Here is a 23,495-nt window from a genome sequence, read left to right as displayed (position 1 = left end):
TTACTAAACAAAGAGATTGGTTTGTGGTTCAGCTGTGATAAGTGGTTGAGACCTAGCTGGAGAAGGAAGTGTGTGAGTACGTATTGCCTGCCCTTGTAATGATTTTGGTTTTCTTTCTTATGGCTTCTCTCCCGATTCCTCAACCGTCAGTGTCTTATATGGTCAAATATAGTGACTTAAAAAACAGTCATGGTTTCTGCTTTGCATAAACATTTAGTGGAACCAAAGCTTCTATTTCAAAGTTTTGCTGAATTGTATGGGTAAAATTGATCTTGTACTCTAGGAATAAGTGTTGAAGTGCTTGGTCTTTCATCTGTAATGTGAAACTTTTAATGGTTTACAGTTATCAAATAATTGCCTATTACAGTCAAGTGTTGGCTTGAGGGTGTTCTGTTTTACCGTTTCTAATCCTGTTTGGACAAATGATTGCTTTCCAAATATTACCCACTTTTATTGCATAATAAAAATAAAACCTGTTTTCTCTTTTTCTAAAAGGCTTATAACAAAAAGAAAAAGGAAACATGGGGAGTCTGTATCTTTATTGTAGCAATTGACCTGGATGAAATGACATTCACTTTCACAGAGCTTTTGAAAAGTATAAGCATAAGGTAAGTGAATTTATATATACAGAGAATGTTTTTAAAGCATTGTAAATCTTTGTGCATAACAGGTTAGTTGATTATAAAGTGAAGGTTACTTATTGGAATTCTGAATTCTTCGATAAACTAGTGAGTCTTGCTGTCATGTTTTAGTTGAGGGAGCAATGGTACTTGGCTTGATTCAACCATGATTGGCTTTGATTGCATCACACGGCTGATTATTGTTCTTGTTTAACCTAAAGTCTTCATCAATTGAACTTGGTGTAAATTACACTTAAAATATTTTCCTTTCTTTCCCTGTATCAAGATTTCCTGTAAAAACCTTTTTTCCAACATCAGGCTTAGGCTAAATCAAGAAGTGGGGAAAAAACCACACCTTTACTCTTTAGTTTTCCAGCATGCTGCTCTTTTTCAAACATTTTAATACCACTCTAACTTTCATACTTTTGTACATGCTTTTTGCTAGGGGATTGTTACTGTTACATTGTACATTCACTAAGTTCATAATACAGAAATTAAGATTATAGGACAGTATCTGCTTTTAAGGTAAATTTAGGCAGCAACAGCAATAGGCATACCTTGTGTTTAGATTTATCTAAGAAAAGAATTCCCGTGCTGTCTGCCTGATAACTCTGCCGTGTGTCAAAAGCATGTGCAGGAGGCAGAGCTTTTTGATGCTCTAGGGTAGGGGGCTAAGGCAGAATGCTGGGCACATCATGGCAGTAGCCCCAGACTTGGGCCAGAATATTCTTTTCCTGGAAGTCATCTGTTACGATTAGATTTCTCCATACCTCTTCTGCCTTGCACAATCTCAGCACAGTGGTCAGGTCCTGTGTTTAGACTTCATCTCTTCCTTGACTGACTTGGAACTGCAGGGATGAAATCCAATTGCATTTGTGCAGCAACAATCAGCATGTTCCACCTGAGTACAGACCAACTTGTGCTGCAAACTGAAAGAGATTTTTTTTCCCTTAGGGTTTCAGAGAGTTAAGCTGTTACTCTGATTTTGATTCTAGCAATACTCAGTTGTTTGTTAGCCCTGGGCTTTTCGTCAGCTATAAAGCCAAACTGGCAGAGATTTCTACCAATTTTCTTATCCTCTAGAGTCACCCAGATATATTGGAAAGATTTTTCATTCCACAGTAAAAGAATTCCTAAATCGACTTCTGAACTGGTTTTATATTCTGTTTTTTAATCTGACAAAGATCCAAAAATCTCTCAGAATACTATATTGAACATATTTGATAGCTTCCTCATTAATTTTTAGCAATCTGCTCATTTTGGTTATGAACATAACAATAAGATGCTTTCTTGATGGCCATAATATTACATGGATGAGTAGGGAAAACTTTGGTCCCCTGTGTAATGGTATTTCTAAAGGGTAGAGATGCCCTTGCACCCAGTATCTGTTGCAAGGCTTGAAATTCCATATAATTCAATGCATTCATCTCAGTTTTCATTCCCAGGTGTCTCTTTAATGTGGATGGAGACAAGGTTCATGTTCTTAGAATAGTAAGGACATTTCTAAAGCAGAACTTTTAGGTAGAAAAGGAATTGAGATGTCTGTGTTGGATATTTGTAGTTTTGCTGGCAGGGCAAGGAAGAAAGATGTGTCTAGTTAGCAAATTCTGATTGCCAAGGATAATATCTGTGCTTGCCAAGAAAATTATCTTTCGGTCTAGAGCCCATATCGCAAGATGCCTCTGCCACCTAGTTACCAGTGTTCCTACATCTGGAAAACGTAAAGGTGGGGCTCAAGGTAAACGTTTAGTGTTTCCCAGCCGCTGCTAGCTGTAGGAAGAAGATGCTGGAGTCTAGTGAAGTAAGGCAGTGGGTTTGGTTTTTTTGAAGAGCTGTTTCAGAATACTCTTTCTCAGAGTTATAATAATCTGTCATCTTTTTCCTTTTTTTTTTTCACCAGTGTATGCACATTTTTTCAGTTTCTGAAAGAGGTGGATGTTAACATGGATACTGTAAGCACTAAAGTTGATAGCACTGTATCAAGGCTGAAAAAGAAATATGATGTATTACTTGCACTATACCACAAGTTTGAAAGGTAGTATATGTTTTTCATTTTGAAATTATGAATTCTTTATGGCTGTCAACATTTAAGTATTTAGATTTTTCAAACTGTATATTAGAAGAGCCCATTTAAACTGTGCACTAATATTTACAGAATAGTGAAATGGAACTGTTTACATATGTTGAATAAATATATCTTACATTTTACTCCGTAACTATTACAGTGCTTTGTTAAACAATCTCCTTGTTGCAGTACAAACAATAGTAAGAGTAGCGTGACAAGTGATTGCTAGTCCCTTCATTAATCTTTTCACAGATATAAAGAGGATTGGTTTACTATCTAATACTGTGTATAATAGACTTTACATTTCCACTTGCCCACCCCTCCCTAAATCTCAATCCAGAAGTTTCTTTCTAAGGAGCTTTGGAAAGAAAAAAAGCACAAATAAGATGGGTCTTCTCTCAGATCTGGAACTGAAGGCTGTTTCTTCAAGTGTCTAGGGGTGTTGCAGAGCCTGCTCTATTAGTAGTTCGCACTTGTAATCAAGGTAAACCTTCCCAAGTATTTTCGCTGACTGTACCATGAAAATCGAGGGGCATTCTCTTTGTACAGAATCAATTGAATGTACTTCTGTCAGACTGCTAAGAGCTTTCTGTGTGTAACTGAAAATCAGGAGATTCTCAAATGCATATTTTTTGAGTTGATGTTACTCTAAGGTGATAGGTTGCTGCACTGTATGTCCTTTTACAGGCTAATATGTGCTAGCACAGATGCATATTGGCCAGATCTGATATCCTCTGAGGCAGTTTTTAATCAGTCTCAAATTCTCAGTAGCATATACCAGTAGATAACTGTTTCATATTATGAAACATTGAAGCATTATTCCATGATGCTTGTATTACTTGATGCCATTGCTTCAGAATGCTGTGGTGGTATTTTTCACCTACAGGACTGCCTCGCAAACCACAAAAGACTCTCCTATGTCCCTTAAGTTACCCTTGAAAGCAGGTCACCTCTTGATAATTTGTAGAATCAAGGCATAAATGTGATAGAACTTTCATTTGTCTGTTCAAAGTCTAATCAGTCATACTTAGTATTATCCTGGGTAATGTTTATATCTCTATTTTTGTGAAGTTTGTAGTTGCCCTAAAGCTATGAAGTTCTATGAAAGTTGTAAATAATTTGGTTTTACTAATTGCAAGTCCTTCTGTGCTGTAATAGTGTCATTGCGATTTACACAGGCACATTTTTGAGTTTTGTCCCTCCTCTAGCTCTTTTTCACTTGCTTACTTTTTTTCAAACTTGAATTGCAGTAACAATTTTCTTCAAACAGGATTTGAAAGATTTTTTCCCCTGCTTTGTTTTTGAATAAACTGAATTTATTTCTTGAAATTGCAGGTACCTAGAATAATTAAGAAGCAACATTACACCACAAGGTTTGCAGTGACACTGCAGAAATAGTACAGATTTTAAAATACTGTTTTATAGAATGTTCCATGCAGCTGTAGCACTATTGTGCTGTGTTTTACAAGCCACTGAGTAACAATGTACATATGAATCTTGTCTTTCTGGAAGAAAACAGTAACAAACTTTATTATACCAAATTAAGATTGTTTCGCTTTTTAAGCTTTGACCTAAACACACAAGCAACAGCATTAGTTCAGCTCTGGCAGGGCTGTAGTTGGTCTTTTGTTAATCTGTTCATCAAGAGTCAGCATTTTTTTAAAGTTAGAATAATGTTTTTTTGAACTGGCGTATTTTTTGCTACATTGAAGTCAAAGATACTGCATAGTTTGCTTTCTGAAAGGTGTTTAAAAATAAGATTTTTTTTTTTTTAATTTTCTAGGACTTGTGGCCTTATTTATTTGGAACAACCTAGTAGTGAGTAAGTTTGAGTTTCTCTTTGAGCGTTTGTCAAGATGTAAAATGTGTCAGCATTTTATCTTTTACATTAAGATTGACTGAAGTCATAGTATGTCGTATGTTTAATTGGGGTTTAGTGTGGACTTTGAATTTCAGTGAGATGATGAGGGTGGCAGAAATGAGATATATATTTGATCGCTTCCTCCATGAAGGATCGCCACCCAGTGGCAGGTGTCTCAGCATGGTGGAAAGGAACATTTGGAGAGTGAGCTTCCTAATCACGGCAGCAAATGAGTGGATGAAAAGGTGCCTTAGCAACTCCCAAATGAGCTTGAATTCATGCTGTGACTGGAGAATAGGGCATTAGTCAAAGGCATAAGAGAGAAAACAACTTGTAACTGTTAAGTGAATTACCTGCATTCACTTTATTTTCCAAGGACAATATAGATATTTCCTGATTCTTGAATAGCTTTACAGAGACTTACATAATTACATAGGGAATGGAGTGAGATTATTAATAAACCTAACTATATGGGACATGTTACACGTTGTCTTAAGTTGTTCCATAGACTGAAGCATGTTTTTATTACATTATTATTACAGAACTGTTAATGCAAAGTCTTTATTTCTGTGTGTCTACAGGATTTCGGCTGAACTCAGTTCGGTATTAGTCCTAAAAAATTACTGGATTACTTTTTTGCTGGCAAAAGGTGAGTTCTGATTAAAAGATAGTTATTTTAATAAATACTGTTGAGGTGGTTTTATGGGTTTGTTTTAAATGTCCAGTATGAAACTAGCATCGTTCCTGGACTGTTTTGATTGTGTGGCTTTTGTAACTACTTAGTTAATATTTTCTTTTTTTAAATGTAATCTGGCTATTCTTTTCACTGGTAGTACTTCCTGCATGTAAATATATAGATATTGTTCAGCTTGCCAAGATTTCTTTTTTTTTTTTTTTTTTTACTTTAAAGGTTGGTATTCTGTATTTTAGTGTATTCTGTGATGCTTTATAGTCTGCCAGTATTTTAATAATGGGTGATTACCTGAAAAGACTGGCAGATTTTTTTTAAAATAGGCTTTATATATATCATATATAAAATCTATAAATAAAATACAAAATACTAAGTCCCTGAGATTATTCTTTGAATGCTACAATTCTTCCTTGAGAAGCAGAAGTTCCACTTAAAGCTGAGTGATGAAACAATTGTATTAGTCCTTGGAGTCCTGTCTCATTGCACTACTGCAAGAAGAACTGAATTGTGTATCATAATTGCTACTTACTCCAGATCTGTTATCAGTGAAGTGTACACATCTCTGCCATCAAAACTGGTCTTGGATCAGCTGAGTTTTTGTGGAGCTTTTTTCACTGGAATTCTCCAAGCATAAGCATAAAACAAAACCCACAAAACTTTTCTAGCCTGCCTTTTCATTGAGAGTGAGGGAAGCTAAAATTTACCAGCAAATAGTTGAAGTCACAGGAGAGCTTGAATGATGCTTGCTCATTCTGATAGGAAATAAATACAAAACCTGCATGTGTAAATAGAGCACAGTGTAGTGGTCTGTAGCTGTTTGGAATCACTACATGGATCTTCTCTGGCTGCTGTTCATAATTTGGGAACAGCTGGAATAACGTAGTTTAAAAAGTGCTCTTCATGCTCATATTTTTGTGACTTTTAAGTAATTTCATATAAATTTGACAGGCTGAGCATGTAGTGTGAGAGCACGTTTTGAATTTCTTTTCACTATATACCAGCAGCTCCTCCTTTCTGAACACAAAGCTAATGGAAGACCACAAAAACGAAGGTGAGGAAGAATTGCACAGAAATAAGATGTACATGTAGGTAAAATAGTCTACACAGTTACTCCACTATAGTAAAATGCAAAGGAAATCAGGAAGGAGGGCTGAGAGGTAAGAATTCTTTGCACAGTATATTTATATATATGGTATATCTAAAGCAACAAACCTCTTGGGCACCATGTGATTTAAAATGAATAGCCTTTAAAGAACACTGGCATCCTGTGTGATGCTTTGTGAATTCTGATTGTAGTGTTTTATTAAGTCGACTTATTTTATTTTTTCAAAATTACTTTTAAGTCAAACATCTTACAGAGGTTTTCTTTACCTTTTTAAATGTTTGCAGGTAAAGTGTTGCAAGTGGAAGATGACCTGGTGATTTCTTTCCAGTTGTTGCTGTGTGTCTTAGATTATTTTATCAAACTGTCACCTCCTGCTATGCTCAAGGAACCATACAGTAAGGATTTTAGTTCCGTATTCTCTAAAGTAGAAAGTAAATTGGTTAAATTTCTATTAGAGTCATGCTGCCATTCATAATTAACATAATAAAACTTCTTAAGCTTATTAAAAGGGGCTTAGTTCAACTTAATTTAATCCAGGTTCACGATTACCTATCTGAAAGTGGCAGTGTATGTCGTATAATTTTTTTTTTCTATTGCTGCTATCCATTTGCTATGTCCTTTGCCCATACAAGTTGTTCAGGGGCTTGTTAAAACAGTGGTTTTACTTTGGTAAACGAATTCAGCTTCTGAATTGATGATGAACAAGAACTATTATTGAGGTTTGCTTTGAGTTACGAAAGGAAGAGATAGTGCTATGACTCTGTTACTGCATTGGCGTATAACAATATGATGACAACAGAAAAGTACAAGATACTGAACTATACAGACATTTAAAACAAATACACGCTGGATAGAAAACCTAATTGCAGTGGTAGCTCAAAATAAAATGGTAGAGATAAAATGTAGATAGCTTAGCTTTTATTACATCCCCTTTGTTCTTAACTAGTATCTCTATTTTAAGTAAAAAAATATATAATGGGTCTTCACTATAGAAACTTCTGTTCCGCAGTAATTTTTTGTACATTCAGTTTTTATACATAATACCTGGAAAAGCTCCCTAAAAAGGTAGAGAAAGTAAGCGTTTATGGTAACTTTTAAAGATAGGATTCTATTGCTGTTGAATATTTTCTTCTGCAAGCTGTGGAATCAATATACTGAAGTATTTGGAGACACAGTGTGTAGAAAACAGGTTTTTTTTATACTATTTTTTTATCCTCTGATGGGTTTGGATGTGGTGCTCAGAGTTCAAGGAGTGTCTGGACAATGCTCTTAGTCATGTGATTTAGTTTTAGTAGTCCTGTGAGGAGCAGGTAGTTGGACTTGATGATCCTTATGGGTCCCTTCCAACTTGAGATATTCTATGATCCTAGGATTTATAGCCTAAATCTACTTGCTTTATTTCTTTTGTTTCACAAATAAATATCCACTTGGGTTATAACGTCATAGAAGATGGAATTTAAAGAATATAGTAATGAGTACATGTTTTGGAGGATATTTATCTGACATAGTAATTATTTGTTGCAAGTAAGAACAAATAACCTCACTTTTAATCTAATACCAATACAAATAAAGGGTGGGAGAGGATGGGCTTTTGGCAAGCAAGTGCCTGCCTTCCTCCTGTATCATTCTGAATTTAAATTTGTCCTTCATAGCAGGACAAGCATATGCTACTGCTTATTTCATATGTTATAAAGCAGGTCTTTTTCTAAGAACACTGAACTGAAACTACCGGGTTTTGAACTCTGTTTTTAAAGGTTTTTTTTAGTGAAACTGTGAAGACTACGAGCTCATTATTGGAAAAAGTTTGGGTTTATGCATTGTATTACTGTATTTTGAAAAGAAATGCTACCACTTCAGACTGAATTGCAAACGTGGGTATCACATCACTGTCATAGATGTAAAACATTTGATTTCTAACTTAAAGCTGTGTGATATGTGCAGGTGCTGCGTAAACTGTCGAACAGCACTTCATTCTTTTAGCAAACAACACAATGTATTGTTCAAGCCCACGTGACCAAGAGGCTTCACATTGTGGTGAATGATGTCAAGCTTTATAATCTGACTAAGGCTGAGGGGATTAAAATGCAACCACTCGAGCAGTGTAGTTTGTCAGACTTTTTCAGAACAGTTATCAAATACAAATGAGGTTACAGATGAGAACAGCCTGCTGGTTCGAGTGTCAGTTTTAAACCAACAACGTTTAATGATCTTAACATATGTTATTAATATCATTCATGTTTCAAGCTGACGATACTGAAGCCATCTACTTTGAGCTTAACAAAATGGAATCTTTTTACCTCATTGAATTAAGGTTTTTCAGTATCTTCTTCAAGGTGAACTTACTTGTTCCTGCTTGTTTGCCTGGGGGTATTTGGAGAAAGGAAAAATCCCCTGCAGGACTGTATTGCAGGCTCCCACCAGCACTTAAGGCCTGCATTGACTTTATTAACCTTCAGACACGTAAAGTGAAGTTACTCTTTCAGCTCCTTGTTTTACACTTCCATAAAAATAGAAATAATACTCATCTGTGACAAGACAAGGCTTTCCTGGCTCTGCGAAACAGATGCTGCTTATTCAAAGCTACTTTAAAAGCCATGCTATTGCATTCCGTGTTGGATAGCTTTTTAAAAACAAAATGTCCAAATACTGATACAGGATTTTAAAAATTAGATTTATTTTTGTGTAGGTTTTCTGTAATGAGGGTTTCTTACCCAGCTGAACAGATGAAAAAGGAAATACTTAAGAAGAGGACCTGAAAAATCATATAAAATTTTAAATTTTTAGGTTTAAAAATTTAAATATCTTCTTTCTTAAGATGGCTCTAACTTTGTGATGGGTTCTAACAATTTTTCCAGAGTCTGCTGTGACTGCAGTGACTGTTAATGGTTCAGCTCGAACTCCAAGAAGAGGTCAGAACAGGAGTACACGGACTTCAAAGCAAATTGATACCGATACAAAAGTTATTGAAGTCCTTTGTAAAGAGCATGATTGCAATTTAGATGAGGTAAGCCTGTGTTTTAGAATCTGTTTGATCTTGCTGCTAAACCCCATCTGGAATATGCATTTATTTCAGTGGTCTTCTTAAATCTCAATACTTGTGCCTGCTTAATTGTTCTGTCATCCTTGCATTCAGTAGCAAAGGTATTCTACCATTCTGTAATTTCTCTAGTAGGTAGTTTAGAAAAAAACCCAAACCAAACAAACAACACACTCCACACCACCCCCAAACAAGCCCTTTGGTATGGGTGATAACTTTGCTAGGGAAAATGAACTGTGAAGAATGCAGTACAATTTTATAGGCTGATCACAGTGTGTGGCATGTGGATGCAGGGCTGCTCTGATGGGGTTTTGCAGCTGCATCCCGTGATGAGAAAATGTACACAAGCACATTGCTTCTGTGTGGGATCTTAAAGATCTCATTCCCCTTTCCCTTCACTGATAAACATATTTCTGTGTGAAAAGGACTGATTTTTTTTGAATATCCAAACAGATGATGGAAGCAGAAATACAAGAGGGCTGGGAAGAATGCAGTTTTTTCCAAGTTTAGTCATTTAATGTTCCAACGATGGATTATGCTCTGCATGCTTACATATCACTATGTTTTGGATATATAAACAATTTCACTTGTACTTTATTGAAAACAAACCACAGTGTATTACAAAAATGTATAGTTTAGTTTCTTGATTCAAAGACATGAAAGTAATGTATGCATGACTGCCTTATAAATTGCTAATGTTATGTTTTTTCTTCTTTTAGGTCAAAAACGTGTATTTCACAAGCTTTATTCCTTTCTTGAATTCTGTGGGTATTGTAGCTGCAAATGGACTACCAGAGGTAATTGGAGGAATTTAAGACAGTTCAACAACGGTTTTTACTTCATGCTAAATCCTTTAAGATTCCCCTTACGCATCGATGAAGTTCTAATAGGTTCTCCTAAAATCATCTAGAAACAGACATTGTTTTTCAGGAATGTGTCTTAGCAGGGATTCCAGTATTCATGGAGTATATTTAGCTTTCACATTTGAATTTTATTAAATTAATTTCCTGAGGCTGAACCAGTGCTTTTGCTCAAAGCGAAACACGACATAAGAGTTACATATCCACAATCTCGGTGAGGCCATTAGTCTAAAATTATTACAATATCAGGTGTCTGAAGTCAGTCAATAAATATATATAGCCTTAAATTACACAACTTAATTTAAATTATAATTGAGACATGTTACTGTAGTCATTTTGGAGAGATACCCAAAAATTAGGCTCAGTTTCACAGCTGGCAGAGTTTGGACTGCTGTGTTCGTGCAGAATTACTTTCATCTGAGTTACAGCCTGGCTGCAGCAGACTACCTCTGTGCAGTGGCATGCAAGAGTGTACCTTAGTAGGTAACTTCTTGCAATATATTTACGTTAATCATTCCTAAAAGAGTAGGTTTAGCTGTCTGTTGCCAATAGATGCGTTAACCTGAAAATAAGCAGTTCTGAAGCTTATCGGACTGAAGGTCTGCAAGGTTCAGCCCAGTATATATTCTGTTCGGTTTCATAGTGTGTTGGGTGGGGGACAAAATACGAGACCTGCTAAAGATCTTAATCCCTTCCAAAATTAATTTCAGGATATCAGTAGTCTGTTTAAACTTTTTCGTTTATGGGTATAGCTAGGAAGCCCTGTGTGAACTTCTAAGCAAAGGTCATTATGCAGCTTAATCTCAGATTGAGTGTTCTCATCCAAGGCTGCTCAATTTAAGCATAGTATCAAAATTAGCAGTCTAAGACTCTGCTGATGAGAAATCTATAAAATGTTGCATTTGAAGAAAAATCCAGTCATATGATCCTTGCTTCTGAAAGTTCAGTGCCTGAGGGGATGTTCTAAAACAAAGCAGAAAGTTACAGCTATTTTTCAGAGGTAGCCAGTTCATGTATGTAATTCAGCTACCCTTCAATCATAGCTGAGCTCATCAGTACAATAGCTAGTAGTATGGGACACTGAAATTTACTTTCATTGTCATAAAAAACTACTGAGCTTTTGCTAAATTTTTACGTTTCTAAAGTCAGAAAAGCTTTTGAGGCTTAATGTTAGTATTTCATTTGTTTTTACTGTTAGTATTTCATTTGTTTTCACAATGTGTTTGATGGTAAGGCTTTATAAACTGATGAATAGATTGATTCAGCACTCTTGTTTTTGGCTGAAGGTTTCTTCCCAGTTAGCCTGATACAGCCATTTTGTCTGAGCTGCTGTTTTTTGCAGTGAGAATCTGAATTTTCTAGAAATCCATGAAATACTGAAATATTCTGGACAAAAAGAATGCATAAACCATTAGGAAGATAATGAAAAGATGATAAACTTTTTAAATAAAAAAAGATAGTGATAATAGGAATTGAAAGATAATCTTTGATTTCATAGTCCTGATCTCAAGGTTTTAACTCTGGGATCAGTTTGGAGCAAATTTATTTAGCAGTGGTAAGAGAGGATAAGGAGCGAAGCTGTGTAGGAGGTATTTGCAGCTTGCTCTTTCTTGGGAGTGGGAGGGACTAATTTGGGTTCATATGCACTGTTGCCTGTTTTTCTAGCAGGAATTTGCCAGAGCACAGCATCATTTAGCACGTTTAAGGGCATAGGAAACAGATAATTGAGGTGATTGCTTACTTCTGCAGGAGCACAGCAGCACATTTGAAGTGGAGGCTAGTATCTGGCCCTGATAAAAATTTTCCAGACTTGTAGTTAATGTTAGTCACTCAAAATAAAAATATAAAAAAATCCACAACCAAAACCCAACAAACTTTTCCATGCAAAATCAAGTCATATCAATATGGATCTAATCAACTGACTTTTAACAGTAACGTTAAAAATGACAATGTGGATATGAAATAATGGTCTATGTTTTTGTAGTCATAGGCATGTCTCAAGAGCTACACCAGTACAGATATTAATATGACATGAGGAAAATTCTTAAACTCGGAACAAGGGTTGAATTCGGGTCTTGGCCTTCATCTCCAAACTAGCAGAGACAGGGATCGAGCCAGTTGTCCAACAGCTGTTCTAAGAACAATCGTTTTACATTTCCTGCTGCTGGAGACACCCCTTCTTTCTGGAACGAGAGATATAAAAGCCTGGAAGTGTTAGTTTGATTTGCAAGTCTGTTTCTCCCACTCTAGCTGTTTTTAGCTCTTTTACAGTGTCAAGACCTACATTTCTTCAGAAAAAAAAATCTCATGATCATGGATTGTTTTCTCTTATAAAAGATTATCTTTGTGTGTGGGAACAATAATTTTCCTCTGGGTGTGTTTCAGCTGCTGTTAAAAAGTGGCTTTGTGAGCTCCAAGGTAATTAATTCTCTTACCATTTCAGCATGGTATTAATGAGGTAGGACTAGCTTACATTATTCAGGAAATTGTCAAACTTGTTCCTATAAAATAAAGTGTTGTGTGGTTTGTTTTTTTTTCCTCCCAATGTTCTTTGAGGTTGAGGTTATCTCAAAACAATATAACGAGCTGTATCTCAAAAACAAAGACATAGATGCAAGATTATTTCTGGATCACGATGAAACTCTACAGCCTGATGTCATAGCATGGTAATATTTCCATTTACTGCTTTCATTTTATAATAGAAAATGTGAACTTGCATTGTTTTCTGCCTCCTCATGTTATAAATGCGGATCTCTCTGTCCTGTTGACCTCTAATGTTTATAGTTCAGGAAGGTATTTGTGGCATTGCCGGCATTACTTTATATTATCCTTAAATAATTAGAAAATATATGACTGTGACTCAACTTAGAATGCTTTGGAAGCTCTGCTTTAATTCTTACTCTGTGCAAACCCCATTTGTCCAGGGGAAACTGAGGAATCGTGAGGAGGAGGCAGAGGCCATGTCATGTCAGTTGGCTAGATGTGCCTGAGACAGTGTTACGGCTCTGAGGCCAGCTGCCGTGGAATAGCTTGCTTACGTCCTCCCTGCCTAAAAGATTCTCCTGCCTAAAACCACGTGGTGACATTAGGAAGCTGCCCACTGGGAGTGGCCCTCAGCCCATTCTGACTTCTGACCTGTACCCATGAGTTATTTGGGTGATGGTAGCCTGCACGGGACATAAGTGTGCCGTTGATGGTTTAGCCAGAGCGAACGGTCCTGTGCGCTGGCACGCTGCCTGGTGTTGCTTGGTAATATGGGAACCATGGACCTGCTGAGCCGCAAAAATGGCCAGAGGGCTGGGGCGCCTCTCCGGTGGAGACAGGCTGAGAGCTGGGCTTGTTCAGCCTGGAGAAGAGAAGGCTTTGGGGAGACCTGGTTGTGGCCTTTCAGCTCTTAAAGGGGGCCTATAAGAAAGATGGGGACAGGCGTTTTGGCACATCCTGTTGCAGTCGGACAAGGGTTGTAATGGTTTTAAACTAAAAAAGGGTAGATTTAGATTAGATATCAAGAAGACTTCTTTTTACAGTGAGGGTGGTGAAACACTGGTACAGGTTGTCCAGAGAGGTGGTAGATGCCTCATTCCTGGAAACATTCAAGGTCAGGCTGGACGGGGCTCTGAGCAACCTCATCTAGCTGGAGATGTCCTTGCTCATTGTGGGGCTGGGAGGGTGGGGGGTTGAACTAGATGACCTTTAAAGATCCCTTCCAACCAAAGCTATTCTCTTGTTCTGTTTGATTATTTTTTTTTCATCATTCACTGAAATTCCAGTGGTTCCTGACAATTCAGCATTTTTGTAACTTGATGTGAGTCTGTGACTTTATACTAGAAAAATACATTCATTACAATTGGATTAAAATGGAGCTAATACTAGCTGTAAATAGAAATTAGGCTGTTTATAAATAGAATTCTAGAGGGGGGAAAAAAAAAGTTGGAAAGGAACTTTGGAGGTCATCTAGTCCAACATCTTAATCAAAGCAGGTCTACTTGGGTTTTTAAATTACATTGTTCTAACAGCTGGAGTGGTTGGGCATGTAGCTCTTCTAACAATCTGTTCCACAGTTTTCAGATTACAAGTCTTTATAGAAAACATACTTCTTTTGAATTACATTAGTTCTTCATAAGTTTATTTTCCATTTCTGTAGCTCACAGTTGGAGAGGACACCACTAAAAAACAATCCAGATGAGGAACTTAATCTTATACTTCCACAGACTCCTGTTCGGTATGAGTTTTTCTTTTAAAAGCTGTGTTCTTTTGTTTAATATCCTAACTAGAAATATTCCTCTTTAGAGCAGTTATTTTAACTTTAAAGCAATTGACTTTGGGGATTCTTTTCTTTCATAAAACAGACCGTAGTCCTGGTCACTAATGATCACTGAGCATGTACTGAGGGGGTGCTGAATGCCCTCAGCTCCTATTGAAGTTGGAAAACAGAAAGCTTTTTATTGAGTTGTTGAAGAAGTGCAAGATGTCTGTAAAATAGATTACTGTATTTGTTCTTGTGAGAATGCAACTTCATACTTCTATGGTAGTAGTTTTGTTTGTTATACATCCACCTTCCTTTCCAATTTCCACTCTAGCTCTGTATCTTCTGGCTTCCTTCCCTGGTACCAAATTGTATATGCACACACATTTCTTCTGCCATGATCTTTTTCTTAGTATTGTTTTTTCTGTATGGGAAGATTAACATTTCAGAGTACCACCATACTTTGGTCTCTTGGGAAAATGAACAGATGTGGTAGAAATGTGGTATTAATTGGAGATTGATCTACAGTCAAATGCAGAAGAACTGCAAGCTTGAATTCAGTTAACAAAGGAAAGGAGATTTGCATGGAACATTTTTCCCTTGTGCCACACAGTTGAGTTTTTTGACAAAATCGGTATGTTTTTGCATGATGGCGCTTGGAAATTCCTGGATGCTCAAGAACGATCCAACTGTGTTACTGAAATGCCGTGTGCTCTGTGGACAAACAGTAAGCATCTGCACAGGCAGTCATTCTTAAGGTATCGGGTTTAATAAAATCAGACAGTGAAGTTCTTGTTCCGTGGTTGCTGTATAAATACCTTTCATTTTAGCGTGCTGTGGAGGTGACAGAAGTTAAGATATTATTACTTCAGTTTTCTCCAATGAGTAAAATTTTTGTTTTTATTAAAAATGCTTCTACAGCGTTTATATGCTTGTAGAAGAATGGATTGGGCACTGGGCTTGTGTATCTGCTATACATCTACCAAATGCCGTCTGTGGAAACTGTTTTCTAGCCAACAGAGCAGCAAGGTTCTGAAAAACTGCTTCTTAAAAAAAAGACATGCAGCTGAAGAGATATATTGATCAGTATATGGAAGAACTTTTAATGACCTGTGACTGTGAAAGGCTTTATTTGATTGCCTTAGTAGTCCCTTTTGGTCATATGCTTCAAATCTTTAACTGTCAGTGATGCTTTTTTACCCATAAAGGCAAGTTTGCCTTTCAGTTCCCAGATTGAATGTGCACTATCAGGAACTAGACTATGTACAACATGCAGTCTGTATAACAAGAAGGCCATTGACAACAAACCCCATTTTTGACAAATACGGGTAACTATTGACACATTTCAATTATACTGGAATTAAAGCCCTCTAATGCTGAGAAAGAAGCATGATTGAAGTTCTTGACATGGAAGTCTTACTAAAAAAGCTGGGGAGTACCAAGTTTCTGCATTGCTAAAAATTTGAAATGTGCTAAACCAACTTTGTTCTTGAGAGGAAGTCTAGTGAGATACTTAGATTCTCTCCATCTGCACTTGGGCTGTTCTCTTGAGTTTTCCAAAACTGATGACTTTTAGAGACGGTTCGTGTGAAGACTTACTCACCAGCAGTGACTTGGGCTGTAGAAACTGTTTTTCACAAAGCCACAGCAGTGTCACTAGATGGCAGTAAACCTTTGATCACCGGCGTGGAGTGAAAAGTGTATCGTTAACTCGCTGTGCATTAGAACTCCTTATAGGTTGTGTTGAAAACAGCATACTTACTACTTTGAATCTTCTTATACTGTCTTCTTTCTGGACTTAGACGCTTGGGCTGTGCTCTAAAGCCCGCTGAAATTGTTGAGAATCTAGTACTTTTCATCAGTGGATTTGTATCTGGTTGTTTATAGAGAATCATATAGTTTGGAAAAGACCTTTAAGATAATTACGTCCAACTGTTGACCCAGGACTGCCAAATCCACCACTAAACCATGTCCCTAGGTGCCACATGTGTGCATTTTTTAAAACACTTCTGGGGATGGGGATTCTGTCACATTCCCTGGGCAGCCTGTTCCACTGCTTGACCACCCTTGCAGTGAAGAAATTTTTCCTAATACCCGATCTAAACCTCCTCTGGTGCAACTTGAGGCCATTTCCTCTTGTCCTATTATTTTTTATCTGAGAGGAAAGACCGACCCCTACCTACCTACACCCTCCTTTCAGGTAGTTGCAGAGAGCGATAAGGTCTCCCCAGAGCCTCCTCCTCTCCAGGCCGAACAGCCCCAGTTCCCTCAGCCGCTCCTCACCAGACTTGTGCTCCAGACCCTTCACCAGCTCCGTTGCCCGTCTCTGGACATGCTCCAGCACCTCTGTTCCTCCTGATTTGATAGTAAATAGCAAAGGCAGAACAATACATGATATCCTCAGAAGCTGGATATGTGGGCTGTTTAGATGCTAGCTCATGTGTCTGTTTATCCCGTATGATGAGGGCATTACTGTTCTTATTTTCCCACATATGGATAGTTCAGTCACCTCCTGGATAATTCATGCTATTGGAGAAGAGGCCATGTTCTGTTATCTTAACATAATGATCCCGAAAGTCATGAAAAATGTTTGTCGTTAGTATTTCAGTCATAGAACAGAAACTGAAAAATGCTTTCTTCAGAGAGGTACCCACTCACCCTAAAAAGGCATTTAACTTTGTGCAATAAAACCCAGCATCCTATGCACTTGTCTTCAACGTATTCTTATTTCTTTAAATTATTACAGCTTTTCTGAAATACTACTGTTACTTTGGGTTAGCTTTAGTTTTCTACATTAAGATGTTGGATATGGATCAATGGTTATTACTTGTGGCTCTGAATCTGGTTTTAGCAAGAAAATTCTAGGCATTAAGTAGAGATAGAAACACTTTTGATGTCATTGGGTTTTTTTGTTTGATTGGTTATTTTGTACTTGTAAAGTATTGCTAATAAGTTCATATATGGAGGCATACCTCAATACTTGATGTTCTTCTGGACCTGAAACTTGAGTGTTTGGGGGACTGATGGAATCTATACACCAGAATAGGCAAATCAGTGTTTTGCATCTCAGACCCATGCCATTCTTGACTGATGAGTGATTTTGGAACATCACTTGCAGCAATGAAGACCAGAATGAGGTTCAGGCTTTAGCCCATGGCAAGGCTTTCACTTCACCAGAGACAGGCTTATGTCTTCAGGGGAAAATGATAAAGGGAACAAACAAGGACATAGAATCATAGAATAGTTTGGGTTGGAAGGGACCTTTAAACGTCACCTAGCCCAGCTCCCCTGCAATGAGCAGGGACCTCTCCAGCTAGATGAGGTTGCTCAGAGCCCCGTCCAACCTGATCTTGAATGCTTCCAGGGATGGGGCATCTACCACCTCTTTAGGCAACCTATTCTCGTGTTTCACCACCCTCATCGCAAAACAAGTCTTCCTTATATCTAGTCTATATCTACCCTTTTTTAGTTTAAAACCATTACCCCTTGTCTTATCACAACGGGTCCTGCTAAAATGCTTGTTCTCATCTTTCTTATGAACTCCCTTTACATACCAAAAGGCTGCAATGAGGTCTTCTCCTGAACCTTCTCTTCTCCAGGCTCAATAAGCCCAGCTCTCTCAGCCTGTTTTCACAGCAGGGGTGCTCCAGCCCTCTGATCACCTTCGTGGCCCCCCTCTGAGCTTACTCCAACAGGTCCACGTTCTCCTTATGCTGGGGGCTCCAGAGCTGGAGGCAGTACTGCAGGTGGGGTCTCACAAGAGCAGAGCAGAGGGGGAGGATGACCTCCCTCAACCTCCTGGTCATGCTTTTTTGACACAGCCCAGGATAGTGTTGGCTTTCTGGGCTGTGAGCGCACATTGCCAGCTCGTGTCCAGTTTTTTGTCTGCCAGCAGCCCCAAGTCCTTCTCTGCAGGGCTGCTCTCAATCCCTTCATCCCCCAGCCTGTATTGATATGGGGGGTTGCCCTGACCCAGGTGCAGGACTTTGTACTCATGAGGTTCCCACGGGCCCACTTCCTGAGCTTGTCCCAGTCCCTCTGGATGGCATCCTGTCCCTCAGGCGTGTCAACCACACCACTCAGCTTGGCTTTGTCTGCAAACTTGCTGAGGGTGCACTTGATCCCACTGTGTCACTGATGAAGGTATTAAACAGTACTGATCCCAATACAGACCCCTGAGGGATACCACTTGTCACCAGTCTCCATCTGGACATTGAGCTGTTGACTGCTACCCTCTGGGTGGAGCCATCCAACCCATTCCTCGTTCGCTGAACAGTCCCTCCATTAAATCCATAGCTCCAATTATGTTGTGTGAGAGTGTGTCAAAGGCCTTACAGAAGTCCAGATAGACAACATCTGTTGCTCTTCCCTTGTCTAATAATGTCACTCTATCATAGAAGGCCGGTAGACTGATCAGGCAGGAGTTGTCCTTGGTGAAGCCGTGCTGGCTGTTTTGAATCGCCTCCCTGTCCTCCGTGTGCTTTAGCATAGTTTCTAGGAGGATCTGTGCCATGATCTTCCCAGGCGCAGAGGTGAGACTGACAGGTCAGTATTTTCTTGTGGCTGTCATATTTTACTTACATCTTACTTATCACACTTGTGAACAGGTGACTTGAAACATAAAAGCTGTCTTCATTTACTAGTCTTGCGTCTTATCTTTCTACAAAAGCCAAAGCGTTTTCTTTTTGTTGGGAGTTGCTGGATTTAACTGAATATTTTCACGTAGGATTGCAGTTCCACCATTTTACTGCTTTTAAAACTGCTTGTTTGTGTTTATTACTTAATTTACATTCTTTTGGTTATTTACTTATGGGCTGTAATCATTCAAATAATTAAATTATTAGATAAATTAGATTATTAGAATTCACAATGGTTAACAAAGTACAACAGTTTTTTCCCAGCAGGTTGTTTGATAACTGGGGCAAGAACTAAAATAATATTTTTTTTCTTTTGTAGAATTGCTGTTCAATTTCTGGAAAACTGTCATGCCAACATTAATGTTTATTATGCATTTTATGCATTGTATTTTTCCAGAGCTGCAATGAATAACATTCAACAATTGATTATGATTTTAAACTCAGCAACTGATAAACCATCGGATACTCTCATCATGTACTTCAATGTAAGTGACTAGAAGGAAGATTTGTGAAAGATTCTTGGAATTATCACACAAGTAGAATATACATCTGTAGATCTGTTGCACATGTTTTGGGAAACTCCTTTACTAACAACTGTTTTTTGAAGAGGTACATTTTAACTGGGATGGTTTAAATGCGATTATTTTAGAAAGCACTTCTAACTGATGCATACTAGAACCTTAAAAGTTCTTAAATAATTTTTGTTACTGCACTAAATATTAAGATTTATTTGTGTATGTATCAGGTGGAAAAAGAAGGGAATATAAAACAGAGACAACAAAGAGAAGGAGCATGTACTCACAGGATTTCATGTCTACATGCAGCAACTTAAGCATATTTCTAAATTTAAAGACATTAACATCAATGTTACTGTAAGCTGTTCGCATATTAGCTGGGTTAGTTGCAGCTGGTTGCATGTGAGACATGAAGTTGTAGTTACTGGAAATTGTTGAATGTGTATAATGATTCTCTTTCTTTAAATACTCCTATGTATGAAGAGAGATGCTACAAAGTGAAGCAGGACTCATATGATGAAATCATTAAAATGTTTTTGAAGTAAAATGTTCTTTCTTTGCCTTTCCTTCCTCTGTCCTCCTTTCTGTACTCCATAGAATTGCACAGTGAATCCTAAGGATAGTGTCCTCAAAAGAGTGGAAAGTCTTGACCGCATTTTCAAAAAGAAATTTGCTGAAGCAGTTGGACAGGGATGTGCTGAAATTGGCTCACAGGTAACTAGCACTTTGGTTGAGTGTTACTCATTTGGCCTCTGTTGATACTAGCTAATGTGAGATCTGACTTACGGACTGTCCTTCTTCAGCACAGATCAATAATGGTAGAAAGTAACAATATTGTATTCAACCATGGGAATGGAGTGGCATTTTTTTCTAAAGCACTGTAAAGATAATATTCAACAAATTATTCTTCATATATAAGGAACAATAGGAACTGGGTGGAAATATGTGGGAAATACATTAATGAAGAATGGGAAAATGGGCACAATACATTTAGTGAAACGTATTTGCATTTGTTAAGGTAACATCCTAGAACTGCAGAAGGTGACTCACTTCCTTATGAAATCAGTGGGCCAGCTGTGCTTCCAGCAAGGACTTTGGAAAACAAATCCAACCACATTTGTACTTGACAGTATCCTGTCTGTCAGCCTTGCTTTTTATCTTGTTAGCTGTGAATCAACATAAACACTTGATTAAGTCTTCATGTGGTTGAGAGTCACAAACCTTAGTAGCCTTTGAAGCCTCTCCAGTGCTTTTGGCAAATGGAACTGGGGACAATGACTTCTTTGTTGTGGTTCTTCCAAAAAATGGAAATGTTCTGAGTTGTTAAAACGTGAGAGTCTGCGTATTGTAGTCTGTTAAAATTTCTTGTAATGTTCTTCAATTTCTTCTTTTTTTAACAGAGGTACAAGCTTGGAGTACGTCTGTATTACAGAGTAATGGAGTCTATGCTAAAGTCGGTAAGTTTAGTACTGGTAGCTTAGTACTGTCACTGTATTTACAAATACAAAGAATATTCACAAGTTTGGTTTATTTCAGGAGGAAGAGCGCCTTTCAGTGCAGAATTTCAGGTATGTGCCCCTAATTGTTAATGAAGTCTTCTATTTTAGTGTTAGGACAAGTATTAATAACTTTCTTTCTCCTTAGCAAACTTCTGAATGATAACATCTTCCACACATCTCTTCTGGCGTGTGCTGTTGAGGTTGTCATGGCGACATATGGTAGTAAGTTGAATCTAAAGTCCTAAATAGCATTGTTTTTTATTGATAATTATTGCCATTTTTTCTAACACATGAAGTAAACAGCAAAAAATAAAAAAGTGCTTGCTGAAAGTTCTGAACTAGCAGTGATTCAATAAATACAAAAAAGAAAAAACGTCAGAAGTGAAAGAATGTAGCACTCCTGACAATTTTAGTCTGTTTTCCTTGCAGGAAATGCTTCACAAAGTGATGGTACCAGTGCTGAAACAGACTTGTCTTTCCCGTGGATACTCGATGTATTTGATTTAAAAGCTTTTGACTTCTACAAGGTGATTGAAAGCTTTATTAGAGCGGAGCCAAGCCTAACAAGGGAAATGATAAAGCATCTAGAACACTGTGAACATCGAATTATGGAGTCGCTTGCGTGGCAATCTGTAAGTAATGTTTTAAACTAGTATTTGTCCTTATACAGTGAGCACATCTAGAAAAAGGAAGTCACGCCTAACTCTGTCAAATAAGTTGTGGTCTTGCTGAGATTTATTTCTAGCAAAATAAGTTACAAGAGCAAAACAAGCTTAGTTTTGGCATGTCTTCAGGTTTTGGAAAAAAGGAGTACATAAGAGGAAGAAGGTGACATAGCTCTGCTGATTTATGTGATTGTAAGCCAACATCATCTTACTAGTCTGGCCTGAATCATAAGGGTAATACCCTTAAACGGTATTTCGGTGTCAAAGACAAGGCAATAAATTCTGTGCTTTTATTTGTAAGTTAATTTTTATCCAGTTGCTATTCCCACTTGGCAATAGGGCCTTAGTTCTATGCATCTGATATGTTTGTTAATAGTGCTTTAAAATATTGATTCGCATTGTCCTTTGTGCTTCAGTCACTTCGGTATTTTTGGATACCATTAAAATAAAATGCTGGCAGTTGGCATGTTTTTTAGGCTGGATCTTAATAAATCAAACATTGTTTCTTTGAACTGTGTGTTACATATAAGCCGAAAGTAGGCTATTTACGGCACAAAACAGGAGGCTATCAAGACAGGTAAGTTTGACCAGAGAGACATAAAGAAACTGTTTAAGAGCCTATCCCATATCAGTTCTGGGAAGTTTAAAAAACATGGTGTGCTGTAGCTGATGGGTAGTTTAATTGTGAAGCAAGTTTTTCTTTTCAGGATAATCTGTGTTTGGTTTGTGTATGACTTCAGAGTGAAAAATTTAGTTTTCTAGTATGGGTGATACTCTACCAGGCTGTGGGGTTATACTTCTGGATTCAAGGAGGATTGTTGTGCCTGAGCAGTGAGTGCCCCATCCATGTTCAGCATGCTGACTCAGGGTTGTATGACAGCAATTGCCATGCTTCAAGCTGAGTTTAGTGGACCAGCTTGTACCAGCCAGCTCTTGCCACTGGATTTTCCTTGTGGACAAAGTCAGTCGGCACATGTGGCGCTCTGAATATGCCGTGTTACAAGTGACTTTTCCACTGGGGGACCCAAGGCGTGTGTATCCAGCTCTATGCTCATTACCACAACACTGTAATGTGCCCCAGGGTTTCTGGTGCAGTGCTATAGCAGCTGTACCAGAGTGTAAATTTTTCCCTTTATAATGCTTTTGCATGTTTGTGTGTTGTCTTGGGAAATGCACATGGTCTTTCCATTGCTGTATTAATTTCTTCATGATTTTGCCATTCTTTGAATAGTACCACTAAAAGCACGCAAGAGCTTACAGAAACAGGGAAAGTAAGGCAGTATTTCAAGAGGCAGGCAATATTTTAAGAAGCTTGCAGGCCTATAAAAAGTGCTTATTTGAGAGTTGTAACACTCAGAGGACAAAAGACAGAGGTACAGATTCCAAAGTTTGACTCTACAAGCAAAAAGTGGCGCCTGGTACCTTCTGCAAACCAGTTTGAAGTCAGCTTACTGATCAGCAATAAGCGATATCTACCAGTTTCCACCCAGTAATTCAAGCACTGCATGCAGATAACCTGATTTGGGTTTGGGCTTTCAGACTGGAAAATCCAAAGCTTTGCATTTTCAAAAAATACGGGCGTAGTTGCAGGCTTTTGTGAAATAAATTGTAACATCATCAACAAGCACAGGATTATTTTCTGTTTTCTGAGTGCTCTGTTTGAATGCATTTTACTGTGTTGAATCTATCTTCTT

At 37.9% G+C, this 23,495-nt stretch overlaps 1 protein-coding gene across 4 annotated transcripts in view; it reads left to right on the top strand.

The window, feature by feature from the left end:
* RB1 (RB transcriptional corepressor 1) overlaps window positions 1–23,495 on the top strand; it is an 82,216-nt gene that overhangs the window by 9,201 nt on the left and 49,520 nt on the right. For 2 of the 4 annotated variants that reach the window (XM_037375920.1, XM_037375917.1), the window contains exons 3-17: window positions 496–608; window positions 2,521–2,655; window positions 4,469–4,507; window positions 5,128–5,195; window positions 6,627–6,737; window positions 9,198–9,346; window positions 10,099–10,176; window positions 12,796–12,905; window positions 14,384–14,461; window positions 19,520–19,607; window positions 20,235–20,351; window positions 21,038–21,094; window positions 21,174–21,205; window positions 21,282–21,358; window positions 21,566–21,768. In XM_037375920.1, the coding sequence (XP_037231817.1) occupies window positions 496–608; window positions 2,521–2,655; window positions 4,469–4,507; window positions 5,128–5,195; window positions 6,627–6,737; window positions 9,198–9,346; window positions 10,099–10,176; window positions 12,796–12,905; window positions 14,384–14,461; window positions 19,520–19,607; window positions 20,235–20,351; window positions 21,038–21,094; window positions 21,174–21,205; window positions 21,282–21,358; window positions 21,566–21,768 (1,455 nt within the window). The remainder of the gene's footprint in view (window positions 1–495; window positions 609–2,520; window positions 2,656–4,468; window positions 4,508–5,127; window positions 5,196–6,626; window positions 6,738–9,197; window positions 9,347–10,098; window positions 10,177–12,795; window positions 12,906–14,383; window positions 14,462–19,519; window positions 19,608–20,234; window positions 20,352–21,037; window positions 21,095–21,173; window positions 21,206–21,281; window positions 21,359–21,565; window positions 21,769–23,495) is intronic. The other 2 variants (XM_037375918.1, XM_037375919.1) reach the window with 2 other exon arrangements.

Source organism: Falco rusticolus, chromosome 2, assembly GCF_015220075.1.
Source record: "Falco rusticolus isolate bFalRus1 chromosome 2, bFalRus1.pri, whole genome shotgun sequence".
Taxonomy (NCBI): Eukaryota; Metazoa; Chordata; class Aves; order Falconiformes; family Falconidae; genus Falco; species Falco rusticolus.
This window is presented reverse-complemented; position numbering and strand designations above follow the sequence as displayed.